The sequence below is a fragment of the Salmo salar genome, chromosome ssa14, assembly GCF_905237065.1.
Source record: "Salmo salar chromosome ssa14, Ssal_v3.1, whole genome shotgun sequence".
Taxonomy (NCBI): Eukaryota; Metazoa; Chordata; class Actinopteri; order Salmoniformes; family Salmonidae; genus Salmo; species Salmo salar.
The window spans coordinates 26,281,531-26,295,947 of NC_059455.1; the positions used below are offsets into that span (position 1 = coordinate 26,281,531).

The 14,417-nt window shown below is 46.4% G+C and overlaps 1 protein-coding gene across 7 annotated transcripts in view; it reads left to right on the forward strand.

Annotated features, from left to right (window-relative positions):
• Nucleotides 1–14,417, forward strand: part of LOC106569204 (microtubule-associated protein 4-like) — a 70,011-nt gene that overhangs the window by 29,738 nt on the left and 25,856 nt on the right. For all 7 annotated transcript variants that reach the window (XM_045694141.1, XM_014140322.2, XM_014140323.2 and 4 more), the window contains exon 6: nt 3,931–5,214. In XM_045694141.1, the coding sequence (XP_045550097.1) occupies nt 3,931–5,214 (1,284 nt within the window). The remainder of the gene's footprint in view (nt 1–3,930; nt 5,215–14,417) is intronic.

The window sequence follows — 14,417 nt, forward strand, 5'->3', positions numbered from 1 at the left end:
TTACAAGCTAAATGCAGAGCTTATAGTTAAAAGCCAGATAGTGGTACAGTATTAGTGGTTTCTTAGTGGGGCGGCCATCGGAGCAGAAATCGCGTGTTTCTCCGGCTTAAATTATGATGTTTCACTCTCAGACAACCAGGGTATAACCTTCTAGACCTTTCCAGCCCTCGGCCATATCTTTGGTTTATTATGCAATACCTCAGACCTTTCTGAGACGTCATATCAATTTTGTTTGAGAAGGAAGAATAATTCTGTGATGAGATACCTAACCTTCTTTATTACAAATATTTCCTTAGATAATCTCCCAGAGGCCTAATTTAAGTGCTCAGTTATATTTGGAATAGAGTATTTTTCTTAAAAGATGTATCACGAGTTCCTTCCCCACCTTTGATACTGCTCTCTGAGTGAGGCAACCACCTGGACTAGGAGTAATGTGTCTTCTGGCAGGAGGCCAGGCTGAGGCTCTGGACAACGATGTACTCTTGGCTTTTTAAATACCAATATGGCATGAAACATAGATGATAATGCTACCTGCACAAATGTGTTTTTTTTTATGGCAACATAATCAATAAAGGACATTGAGGAAAATAGCACATCAATCAATTAGAGAGGAGGGCAAGGATACACCATTTCGAGAAAGCCATCATCATTAACGATTGGGTTTAAAGTGGGGAGGGTATTATTATTTTTCATTTCTCTCTGCCCTGTCATGTGAAGTATTGGGCTGGTACTACCATCAGTATTAACTGAAAAACATGGATGGAGAGAGGATTTCCCACTCTAATGTCTTTATCACAAAATATAAAAAGCACATGCGCTGTATGTTTTTGTGTGTTTAGCTTGTTGTTCACATATGTATGTTTTTTAAGTGTGTATGCGCAGTGATTTAATGATTTCGATTTTCTTGTGTTAATATGGTCTACAACTAACATTGTCCTCTTCAGTGTGTTTGTACTAGGTTCCCCATGTCACATGACCCCTTCCTCTGGGTTCATTGTTTATCTGTGTTTGTCCATGTGACCTGCCTGTTGTTGTTCTGCATCATGTCAGTTAATTCTACATTCATTCATATGCTCATCTACTCGTGCGATGTGCTGTGGAGTATACAGCACACACCACACTGCTCAGTGTCAGCACAATCACCATTCTTCTCCTGCCCTGCCAGAGAGAACCACACCCAATCAGCTGCAATCTCCATTCTTCCCCTGCCCTGCCAGAGAGAATCACACCCAATCAGCTGCAATCTCCATTCTTCCCCTGCCCTGCCAGAGAGAATCACACCCAATCAGCTGCAATCTCCATTCTTCCCCTGCCCTGCCAGAGAGAATCACACCCAATCAGCTGCAATCTCCATTCTTCCCCTGCCCTGCCAGAGAGAATCACACCCAATCAGCTGCAATCTCCATTCTTCCCCTGCCCTGCCAGAGAGAATCACACCCAATCAGCTGCAATCTCCATTCTTCCCCTGCCCTGCCAGAGAGAATCACACCCAATCAGCTGCAATCTCGGAACATTGCAAACAAAAAATCTCTCTGGCTAACATGTAATCCAGAAGCCTATAAGTCACATTCTATAAGCCTACTGGCCAGGACGTAAAGAAATTGTAGTGGTAGTTGTGTCAATATTATTTAAGTTTTATTAGGATGCTTACTTGCAGGTTCTTTCTCGACAATGCAACAACAATAATACGTATAAGAATACGAACATAAAGTAAATGGCTCAGTAGAAAATAAACCTTTAGCATAAATATAATACAGGAAGGTATGATTTATAGTACAATATTTATACATGTATTAGAGAAAGGGGGGATTGGGGGCAAGTGTTTCAATTGTGCAGTATTAGCAATAGTAAATAAGAGTGGTAGCAGCAATTGTGGTGTGCGTGCGTGCGTGCATGCATGCGTGCGCAAAGTTGTGGAGAGTCAGTGCAGGTGGTCAGTCCAGTTCAAGTGTTCAGCAGTCTGATGGCTTGTAGATAACAAGAAACAGTTTCTATCAGACCTCATTCTGTGATACCGTCTCCCCAACAGTAAAGGAGAGAACAGCTCGTAGCTGGGGTGTGTGGGGTCCTTGATGATGCTGTGGTCCTTCCTCAGGCACCATTTCATGTAGCTTACAGAAATTCAAAACTCAAGTCACAATTTGATTTATTGAATCGTTTTTATTTGTAGTTTAATAAGATCATTTTCTACTCAGTTGTTGAGTTTTGCAAATGTAGGTCTGAATTTCTATGAGCAGATAAGATATACAGTGGGGGAAAAAAGTATTTGATCCCCTGCTGATTTTGTACGTTTGCCCACTGATAAAGAAAGGATCAGTCTATCATTTTAATGGTAGGTTTATTTGAACAGTGAGAGACAGAATAACAACAAAAATATCCAGAAAAACACATGTCAAAAATGTTATAAATTAATTTGCATTTTAATGAGGGAAATAAGTATTTGACCCCCTCTCAATCAGAAAGATTTCTGGCTCCCAGGTGTCTTTTATACAGGTAACGAGCTGAGATTAGGAGCACACTCTTAAAGGGAGTGCTCCTAACCGCAGCTTGTTACCTGTAAAAAAGACATGTCCACAGAAGCAATCAATCAATCAGATTCCAAACTCTCCACCATGGCAAAGACCAGAGCTCTCCAAGGATGTCAGGGACAAGATTGTAGACCTACACAAGGCTGGAATGGGCTACACGACCATTGCCAAGCAGCTTGGTGAGAAGGTGACAACAGTTGGTGCGATTATTCGCAAATGGAAGAAACACAAAAGAACTGTCAATATCCCTCGGCCTGGGGCTCCATGCAAGATCTCACCTCGTGGGGTTGCAATGATCATGAGAACGGTGAGGAATCAGCCCAGAACTACACGGGAGGATCTTGTCAATGATCTCAAGGCAGCTGGGACCATTGTCACCAAGAAAACAATTGGTAACACACTACGCCGTGAAGGACTGAAATCCTGCAGCGCCCGCAAGGTCCCCCTGCTCAAGAATACATATACATGCCCATCTGAAGTTTGCCTATGAACATCTGAATGATTCAGAGGACAACTGGTGAAAGTGTTGTGGTTAGATGAGACCAAAATTGAGCTCTTTGGCATCAACTCAACTCGCCGTGTTTGGAGGAGGAGGAATGCTGCCTATGACCCCAAGAACACCATCTCCACCGTCAAACATGGTGGAAACATTATGCTTTGGGGGTGTTTTTCTGCTAAGGGGACAGGACAACTTCACCGCATCATTTGACGGGGCCATGTACTGTCAAATCTTGGGTGAGAACCTCCTTCCCTCAGCCAGGGCATTGAAAATGGGTCGTGGGTGGGTATTCCAGCATGACAATGACCCAAAACACACGGCCAAGGCAACAAAGGAGTAGCTCAAGAAGAAGCACATTAACGTCCTGGAGTGGCCTAGCCAGTCTCCAGACCTTAATCTCATAGAAAATCTGTGGAGGGAGCTGAAGGTTCGAGTTGCCAAACGTCAGCCTCGAAACCTTAATGACTTGGAGAAGATCTGCAAAGAGGAGTGGGACAAAATCCCTCCTGAGATGTGTGCAAACCTGGTGGCCAACTACAAGAAACGTCTGACCTCTGTGGTTGCCAACAAGGATTTTGCCACCAAGTACTAAGTCATGTTTTGCAGAGGGGTCAAATACTTATTTCCCTCATTAAAATGCAAATCATTTTATAACATTTTTGACATGTGTTTTCTGGATTTTTTTGTTGTTATTCTGTCTCTCACTGTTCATATAAACCTACCATTAAAATTATAGACTGATCATTTCTTTGTAAGTGGGCAAACGTACAAAATCAGCAGGGGATCAAATACTCCCCCCCCCCACACTGTACCCAGATTCTTCTGGAGATGATTGGCAATTGGTTTTTGGTCTTCTTTGTTATGGGTAGTGACATTCCTTCCTCCTCTCTGCTCATCAAAAAGTTTGGACAAACCCAAACCCCTGGGCAGGTGGTGAGTCCAGGCTGCAAGCCTCAGAGGGTCTCAGCCTTTCCCCCAGCGACTCAGTGGAGGAGAGCCCCAACTCCGACCCCCTCAGCCCCCACCGCCAGGAGACTGGCTCTGGGGACGAGAGGGGGACCGAGGGGGTCGGCAGCAAGCAGCAGAAGAGGAAGAAGAAGAAAAGGAGGCCCAGAGAGGAGGTGTATGACTTCATGGACAGGCAAGAGGCTCCGGACTCCTCGAAGGAGGAGGAGGGCGAGACAGAGAGCGGAGCCTCGGACTGCCCTCTGAGTCTGTCCTCCCCAAGCAAGGAGGAGAGCTGGGAGTGTGAGATCCGAGGGAGGGGAGGGGGTAGGGTCAGGGGCAGGAAGAATAAGAGCAGGATGAAGCTGCCAGAGGAATGGGGGCCAACACCCCAGGAGCCCATGACACCCCATGCCACCCCAGCCTCGTTGTCTGCAATGGTGATGGCCTCTGGTCCGTTAAGTTCAACCCTAGAGAACATCTCCTCCCTCATAGCCGACCCCCAGACCAACCCCTTTAGCAGTTTTATAGAGGACACCAAACCCTCTCACACCTCCACTGCCCCACCACTCACTGAGAACCCCAAACCAAGTCACATCCTCAACAAGGACCCTGCCCTAACAGACACTTCCACTAGTAACTTGAACATGTTTGAGCAACCTTCTCCAGCCAAGGTAAACATGGAGTGGGAGGCTGAGGCTCCTGTTAAAAACACTGCCTCTGCTCCCCTCCATTATGAACCCATGTGTATTGATGACTTTAAAATGCCCCCTCCCTTAGCCACTAAAGATGTCCTACCCCCCAAGAAGGAGGAGGCAGCTCTGTCCTTCACTGACAAAGCCTCCTCTGATCATTGTCGTCCTGAGGCCAACGCATCTATTACTGACCAGAGGCAACTGGGTCCTCAGAGCTCCCCAGGCTTCAGCCCCCAGGTCTCACAGACCTCTTTCCTAGACTCTGTCCTGCAGGCCCCCTCAGCCAGCACCCCTGCTTCACAGCCACAGGCCCAGTCTCAGACCACCACACCCCAGGGCCTTCCTCCAAACACCACCACCTCCTCCTCTTTCCAGTCCACTCCTCCTCCACTGTTTAGCCACTCCTCCCAGCTTGATCATGATACTCCCAGTCCCCGCCCTGCAGTGGGCTCAGGCCTCAACCCTGCAGCCCCGCCCTTTATCCCCACTACACTGCCACTCACAGAGCACCAGGAGCCACCGCTGCCAGAGCCCCCCCTGCTAGAAGGTTGGTGACACTGAAGAGGGGACATATCTATCAGTATGGGGGTGAATAAAGACATTATAGTGCATGGCTCTCTGTGGACTGGGCCTGCTGTTGCTCGGCCATTATGTGTTTATTAGCACTGTTAGTAACATGCTAACTAATTACCACTATTCTTTAATCTGACTGCGTCTGACTGAGTCCCTACTGGCTGGGCCTTGAGTCCCTTTATCCTGACTGACTGTCTGGCCAGTCTCTGTAGTGCTGTTATGATGATGATGATCATGATAATAACACATTCATTGCTATGTGGCTGTCTACCTACCTGATTGTGTCAGCTGCCCAGCTCGTTTTACCTCATATCTCTCTCCTTTCTAACACTGTAATCATATACTACTTACTCTACTGTCTCTGTAGATTACTATGTGTGTGACTCCTGAGTGACTCCACTCTCCTTGGGATAGAATTAGCTAGCTTTCTCCACCCTGAATGCCATTATCCTAAAGTAATTCTACACCCTAACTCTTTGACATTGAGTCAACCTTTCTTCTCTAATCAAAGGGATGTTGGTTTACAGTGTGATTCTCTCGCTTTCTCTCAAGAGATTGCTTTTTCCCTGACTAAATGATGCTTTTAGTTCCTCAAATAGCTATGAGCTGACTGAGGAGTCACTAACTGTTTTCTTTCACATTCTCTTTCTACTTGTGTGTGTGAATTCACTTTCAGAACCATTTTCAATATCTCAGTGTTCCTATCTGGAATTCTTAGTTATGCAATTTGACCATTTTAAAACGCATACCGTAAATTCCAGACTATAAGCCGCAACTTTTTTCCCAGGCTTTGAACCTCGCGGCTTAAACAATGACGCGGCTAATATATGGATTTTTCCCGCTTTCAAATTTTTTTTCTCCAAAAAAACACATTCTACGATGTGCCTAGTTTTTTGGCGGCATGAAGCTTTCATTAGACCAACGAAATTGCCGAACGGGTTAAGGTCAAACAACTTTTTTGTTTACTGTTTAGATTAAATCGAGCGCTCTCAAACTTCCCATCATTCTGATTACGGTAGTCATTTTGTCACCCTCATCATGGCAAAGACACGGAGAAATGCATATGATGCAGCTTTCAAGTTGAAGGCGATTGATCTGGCTGTTGGAAAAGGAAATAGAGCTGCTGCACGGGAGCTTGGTCTTAATAATGAGTCGATGATAAGACGTTGGAAACAGCAGCGTGAGAAATTGACTCAGTGCAAAAAGACAACTAAAGCTTACTGCAAATTTTTTATTTTTTGTTACAAGCCGTGTTTCGTTAAAGCCTATTTATTTTTGTTACAAGCCGTGTTTCGTTAAAGCCTATTTATTTTTGTTACAAGCCGTGTTTCGTTAAAGCCTGTGTAAAGTTCATTTGTTTCAATGTACCGGTAGGCACCTGCGGCTTATAGACATTTGCGGCTTATTTATGTTCAAAATAATATTTGTTTTTAAATATTCAGGTGCGCTTAATAGTCCGGAAATTACGGTACTCATTTTACTTTCAGCCAATTTTTGATTGGAGATCAAAAATACAATAAAAAATTGCTCGATGTGCAAGTTGTCATGTAAATGTTTGCATGATTAATAGGCAAACTGAAATGACTGACAGCTATGTTTTGTCTTTTCTCTCACCCATGTGTACTGCGTCTCTTTGGTGATGGCTCTGATGATGATGATGATGATGCTAAATAGGTGAGTCACATTTCCATTATTGCCTTTGAGAATATTTCGATTTCTCATCAGTGGAATAATATGACGTCGAATTCAGTGTTTATTTATTTCCTTATTTGGTACAAATGTTTGCCACAGGTTTTTGTTCTGTTCAAGATTTCTTGGACTTTGCCTCTCTCACTGTTGTTGAGATATTGTCCATGTCAGGAAAAAGCTGGCACGTTTTCTGGCTAGTTTGCTTTGAGCGTTAGTTTGGCCTAGTTCAGAGACTGTACTGTTCTGTGTTGGTTCTTCTTACGTTGGTTTCTCAGGTGGAGATTCCAAGGACTGATAGCTAAGTTAACACTGCTTTCCTAAGTTGCCACCCTGCAGTGTAAGGTTGTTGTAGAGATGCTGTTCCTCCTTCCTTGATGACACAGGTGTTTTTGGTTGACAAATGATGGAAGTTGTTAGCATACTGCTTGTCTGTCTGCACCCCTCACATTCCCTTACTCAACCATCCCCATTCAGCAGTCTGTTAATGGGCTGTTTACAGATGACCGGGCAGGTGGGTTGGTGTGTGGAGGGACAGTACAGTGAGGGACTGGCCTCTACTGCCCTCTGTATCCTCATCCCACAATTTTCTCCCTCAATCACCATCTTTGTTTTTCATACCTCCCTCTTTCCACCTAGCAGCCTCTCTGTTTTGCTGCCCCTCCCTCCCTCCCTCCCTCCCTCCCTCCCTCCCTCCCTCCCTCCCTCCCTCCTCTCCCTAATGCAATATTGATGGCTGGGACTTTTTTGCAGTTACATAATGCATGCAGCCCTTGTCTTTTTATAGCCGGTGATCTGGGTGTGTGCAGTAGGCACCAGCTGTCAGAGCAGCTCACAGATCACTGCACCTGTATATAGCCCATCTGTAAATAGCCCATCCAACTACCTCATCCCCACACTGTTATTTATTTTATTTATTTTGCTCCTTTGCACCCCAGTATCTCTACTTGCACACTCATCTTCTGCACATCTACCACTCCAGTGTTTAATTGCTATATTGTAATTATTTCGCCACTATGGCCTATTTATTGCTTTACCTCCCTTATCCTACCTCATTTGCACACATTGTATATAAACTTTTTCTATTGTATTATTGACTGTATGTTTGTTTATTCCATGTGTAACTCTGTGTTATTGTTTTTGTCGCACTGCTTTGCTTTATCGTGGCCAGGTCGCAGTTGTAAGTGAGAACTTGTTCTCAACTAGCCTACCTGGTTAAATAAAGGTGAAATAAATCAAATAAAAGGCAGAGGGAGACAGAGGCTTAGAGGCTGTGCGGTGCTGCAGTCAGGGTTATCCCACCACGCCACCACCGGTTTGTGAACTGGTACTGCTCTGCTCTGTCCTACTCTGCTCTACTCTGCCCTACTCTACTCTACTCTACTCTGCCCTACTCTGCTCTACTCTGCCCTACTCTGCTCTACTCTGCCTTGCTCTGCTCTTCCCTACTCTGCTCTGCTATACTCTACCCTACTCTGCTCTACTCTACTCTGCCTAACTCTGCTCTACTCTGACCTACGCTAATCTGCTCTACTCTGCCTCTACTCTGCTCTATTCTGCTCTACTCTATTCTGCTCTACCCTACTCTGCTCTGCTCTGCTCTACTCTCCCCTACTCTGCCTCTACTCTGCTCTACTCTGCTCTACCCTACTCTGCCCTACTCTGTCCTACTCTGCTCTACTCTGCCCTACTCTGCTCTGCCTAACTCTGCTCTACTCTGACCTACGCTAATCTGCTCTACTCTGACCTACGCTAATCTGCTCTACTCTGCCTTACTCTACTCTGCTCTACTTTGCCCTACTCTGCTCTGCCCTACTCTGCTCTGTCCTACTCTGCTCTGCCCTATTCTTCTCTGCTCTGCCCTACTCTGCCTAACTCTGCTCTACTCTGTCTTACTCTACTCTACTCTGCTCTATTTTGCCCTACTCTACTCTGCCCTACTCTGCTCTGCTCTGCTCTGCTCTACCCTACTCTGCTCTGCTCTACTCTGCCCTACTCTGCTCTACCCTACTCTGCTCTGCTCTACTCTGCCCTACTCTACCCTATTCTGCTCTGCCCTACTCTACTCTGCCATACTCTACTCTGCCCTACTCTGCTCTACCCTACTCTGCTCTACCCTACTCTGCTCTGCTCTGCCCTGCCCTACTCTGCTCTACTCTGCTCTACTCTACTCTGTCTTACTCTGCTCTACTCTGTCTTACTCTGCTCTACTCTGCCCTACTCTACTCTGCTCTATTTTGCCCTACTCTACTCTGCCCTACTCTACTCTGCTCCACTCTGCTCCACTCTGCTCTACTCTGCCCTACTCTGCTCTACCCTGCTCTGCTCTGCTCTGCCCTGCTCTACTCTGCTCTACCCTACTCTGCTCTACTCTACTCTGTCCTACTCTGCTCTACTCTGCCCTACTCTGCTCTGCCTAACTCTGCTCTACTCTGACCTACGCTAATCTGCTCTACTCTGACCTACGCTAATCTGCTCTACTCTGCCTTACTCTACTCTGCTCTACTTTGCCCTACTCTGCTCTGCCCTACTCTGCTCTGTCCTACTCTGCTCTGCCCTATTCTTCTCTGCTCTGCCGCTACTCTACCCTACTCTGCTCTACCCTACTCTTCTCTTCTCTACTCTGCCTAACTCTGCTCTACTCTGTCTTACTCTACTCTGCTCTACTCTACTCTGCTCTATTTTGCCCTACTCTACTCTGCCCTGCTCTGCTCTGCTCTACCCTACTCTGCTCTGCTCTGCTCTACCCTACTCTGCTCTACCCTACTCTGCTCTGCTCTGCTCTACTCTGCTCTGCTCTACTCTACTCTGCCCTACTCTGCTCTGCCCTACTCTGCTCTACCCTACTCTGCTCTACCCTACTCTGCTCTGCCCTACTCTGCCCTACTCGCTCTACCCTGCTCTACTCTACTCTGTCTTACTCTGCTCTACTCTGTCTTACTCTGCTCTACTCTGCCCTACTCTACTCTGCTCTATTTTGCCCTACTCTACTCTGCCCTACTCTACTCTGCTCCACTCTGCTCTACCCTACTCTACTCTGCCCTACTCTGCTCTACTCTGCCCTACTCTGCTCTACCCTCCTCTGCTCTGCCCTGCTCTGCTCTGCCCTGCTCTACTCTGCTCTACCCTACTCTGCTCTACCCTACTCTGCTCTGCTCTACTCTGCCCTACTCTGCTCTGCCCTACTCTACTCAGCCATACTCTACTCTGCTCTACTCTGCTCTACTCTGCTCTGCCCTACTCTGCCCTGCTCTACTCTGCCCTGCTCTACTCTGCCCTACTCTGCTCTGCTCTGCTGCATAGTAATTGTTCTGGTCAGCCGATCACAGACCGTCCACTCTGGCAAAAATACCATCCATAAGAGCCAGCCTGGCAAAGATACCATCCATAAGAGCCAGCCTGGAAAAGATACCATCCATAAGAGCCAGCCTGGCAAAGATACCATCCATAAGAGCCAGCCTGGCAAAGATACCATCCATAAGAGCCAGCCTGGCAAAGATACCATCCATAAGAGCCAGCTGGAAAAGATACCATCCATAAGAGCCACCTGGAAAAGATACCATCCATAAGAGCCAGCCTGGAAAAGATACCATCCATAAGAGCCAGCCTGGAAAAGATACCATCCATAAGAGCCAGCCTGGCAAAGATACAATCCATAAGAGCCAGCCTGGCAAAGATACCATCCATAAGAGCCAGCCCAGTCTGGAAAAGATACCATCCATAAGAGCCAGCCCAGTCTGGCAAAGCATCACCACTATAGTACTGATTGAGATGGGCAGTGCTGTGCAGTCTTTCTGTTTTTACGGTGTAGCTACCTTTCAGTAAATACTTAATCATCATGCTGCTGGCTTTAAGTGCATTTCTGTATGTCACCGTGCATATCATCACACTGGACCGTATGTGTTGAAGTCAAGTAAAGGGACGGGGGCTATTTAAGTGTTGTTTATATATTGATTAGTATCGAAAATCCATGCAATTTTTTATGATGTATTAATTGACCAAAGAGGCCATCATCTGGTGGTTCAATAAATGACTGGTGCTTATATAATAGTTCTTGCTGTAGCTTTGAATGTGGCTTAGCTGGTTGAAGCTAACCTCGTACAACCATCCGGAAGTCTCACAAGCTTACATTTTGTTTCCCTACATGGATTCTATCTGGCTAGGAGCGGAAGACATGAGCTTGGTGCCCTCACCATTTCATCGTTCCAATCACTGTCCTCTGATGAACTACTACCTAAGGTAGCAGGCGTAGAAAGACGCCTGAGCGGTGTCTCCACTTCGGTTGAAAATACTGTATCCCCGAAAACCAGACACATCCACCTGCCAACACTGCTAAGGGTGTGGGGGTGGTTTAGTTGATGATGAAGGCAAAGCGCCGCTGTTCACAGCCACTGTTCACAGCCACTGTATGGCTTCAGTTCAGTTGGCATCTCTTTGCTCAAGCCAAGGTAGTTAGTAGTAAGGCGCTACGTTAGCTAACATGTTTTTGTCCTGGTGCTCGATATAACTTTCTCTACAAAGAAGGCCAGTGTTGTTTTACTTCCTAAAAATGCGGCGCTGTGGCTTCTGTTTTCTGACTGGTTGAAGATGATCCAATCGCTTTTGAATAAATTTTGTGCAACACCTCTCGGGGGAAAACCAGCTTCAATGGTATCCTTTCAGGACAGATAACGCTGCGATAATCAGAGGACACACCTGTGAAGATTCTGCTTGAGATTGCATCACTGGCGACCACAGTCCCACTTTTAGCTACTCATTACTTTTAGTTACTGAGTAACATTTCATTATTATAACTAGATAAGTTGTCATTATAATAATCTGAATAGAAAGAGACTCTCTTGATGACTTGATTTTAAGCTTCAATCCAGAGAATATCAATGTAATCACTTTTCACTTGTGGAAACATGATCTTGGATTGAGAATAAGATCTCATGTTGATAATACAATAGTTTGTGAACAAACTTAACAAACTCAGAGCGAGCATCTACTTTCAGATTCTGCAAGATACTTTGTTTTACTGAGACTTGGCTTTCCTTCGACATCCAAATGGATTATATACAACCAGTGGGGTTTACAGTTCATAGAGTGGACAGGAAGCAAGCTCTCTCTGGGAAGAAGAAAGGTGGTGTTGTCTGCTTCATGACCAATAACAAGTGGTGCGATGGGGAAACATACAGGAACTTGCAAGCTTCCGCTCTCCCGACTTGGAAATAATTGGTCATCAAATGTCGCCTTTTTTACCTTCCAAGAGAGTTCTATTGGATTATCGCCATGGCTGTGTACATCCCACCCCAAGCGGACACCAAAAAAGCTCTCAAAGATCTTAATTGGACCTAGAAAAAACTGGGGACCTCGTACCTGGAGGTAGTGTTCATTGAGGCGGGGGACTTAAAAAAAAAAAGTAGTTTGTGCTCCCAAATTACTATTGAATTACTATCAACACATTGACTGTCCAACTCGCAGAAATTCCACTCTTGACCACTGCTATACGCCTTTTCGACATGGGTATAAGGTCCTCTCCCGTCCTCCTTTTGGCAAATCTGACAATGACTCCATTTTGCTCCTCTCAATCTACAAATAAAGACTCGAGAGGGAAGTTGCGATGGTCAGGTCTGTACAACGTTGGTCTGAATCCATGCTTCAAGACTGTTTTGATCACGTGGACTGGAATATGTTCCGGGTGCCTCTGGGGATATCCTCAATGAATGCGCGACTCATTCACCGGATTCATAAAAGAAATGCATAGATGATGTGATACTGATGGTGTCTTTTAAAACTTACTGGAATAAAAAAAACAGGGATTGATGGCAGCCTTGTAGGGAAACTGAAGAAGAGAGATGCTGCTTATAAACACGGCAAGGTGACCGGGGACAATTGTATGGTTAAACAGTACAAATACGACCTACGCAGATCGATCAAGATGGTGAGACACAAGTATAGGGACACGGTGGAGGCGCAATTCAGTGGGTCGAACACAAGGCGTATGTGGCAGGGGCTTTAAATAATCACGGATTATACTGCACACTGCACTGCCTTCACCCACCTGGACAAAATGAATGCATATGTGAGGATGCTGTTCATTGACTACAGCGCATTCTTCAATATCATAGTACCCTCTAAGCTCGCCACAAAGCTAATGGCACTGGGACTGAACTCCTCCCTATGCAACTGGGTCCTGGACTTCCTGACGGGCTGTCCCCAGTAATAAGCCTGACTATCAACAATGACGAGACGGCCTACAGAGAGGAGGTAGGCACTCTGACGGCGTGGTGCCAGATTAACAACCTCTCCCTCAACGTCAGCAAAACAAAGGAGCTGATTGTGGATTTCAGGAGGAATCAGGATGGGCACGCCCCCGTCCTCATCAATGGGGTCGATGTGAATATGGTCAAACACTTCAAGTTCCACATCGTACACATCAGAGGAGCTGAAATGGTAAAACCACACGGACACCGTGGTGAAGAAGGCACAACAACGATTCTTCAACCTCAGGAGGCTGAAGAGATTTGGCCTGTCCCGAGGGCCCTCACAGGGTTCTACAGGAGCACCATCGAGAGCATACTGTCGGGCTGCATCACAGCCTGGTACTGCAACTCCACCACCGCTGACCGCAAGGCTCTACAGAGGGTGCACCATTGGGTGCACACTGCCTGCCCTCCAGGACACCTACAACACCAGGTGTCACAGGAAGGCCAAGAAGATGAAGTGCTTTGAATGGCTGGTCATAGCTCACATCAACAGTATCCTCCCGGATACCCTAGAACCACTCCAATTCGCATACCGCCCCAACAGATCCACAGATGACGCAATCTCAATCGCACTCCACACTGCCCTTTCCCACCTGGTCAAAAGGAACACCTATGTGAGAATGCTGTTCATTGACTACAGCTCAGCGTTCAACACCATAGTGCCCACAAAGCTCATCACTGAGCTAAGGACCCTGAGACTAAACACCTCCCTCTGCAACTGGATCCTGGACTTCCTGACGGGCCGCCCCCAGGTGGTGAGGGTAGGCAACAACATGTCTGCCACGCTGACCCTTAACACTGGGGTCCCTCAGTGGTGTGTACTTAGTCTCTCCTGTACTCCTTGTTCAGCCATGACTACATGGCCAAACATGACTCCAACACCATCATTTAGTTTGCTGACGACACAACAGTTGTAGGCCTGATCCCCGACAACGATGAGACAGCCAATAGGGAGGAGGTCAGAGAACTGGCAGTGTGGTGCCAGGACAACAACCTCTCCCTCAATGTGAGCAAGACAAAGGAGCTGGTCATGGACTACAGGAAAAGGTGGGCCGAACAGGCCCCCATTAACATTGACAGGGCTGTAGTGGAGCGGGTTGAGAGTTTCAAGTTCTATCATGGTCCAAACTCACCAAGACAGTCGTGAAGAGGGCACGACAAAATATTTTCCCTCTCAGGAGACTGAAAAGATTTGGCATGGGTCCCCAGATCCTCAAAAGGTTCTGCAGCTGCACCATCGAGA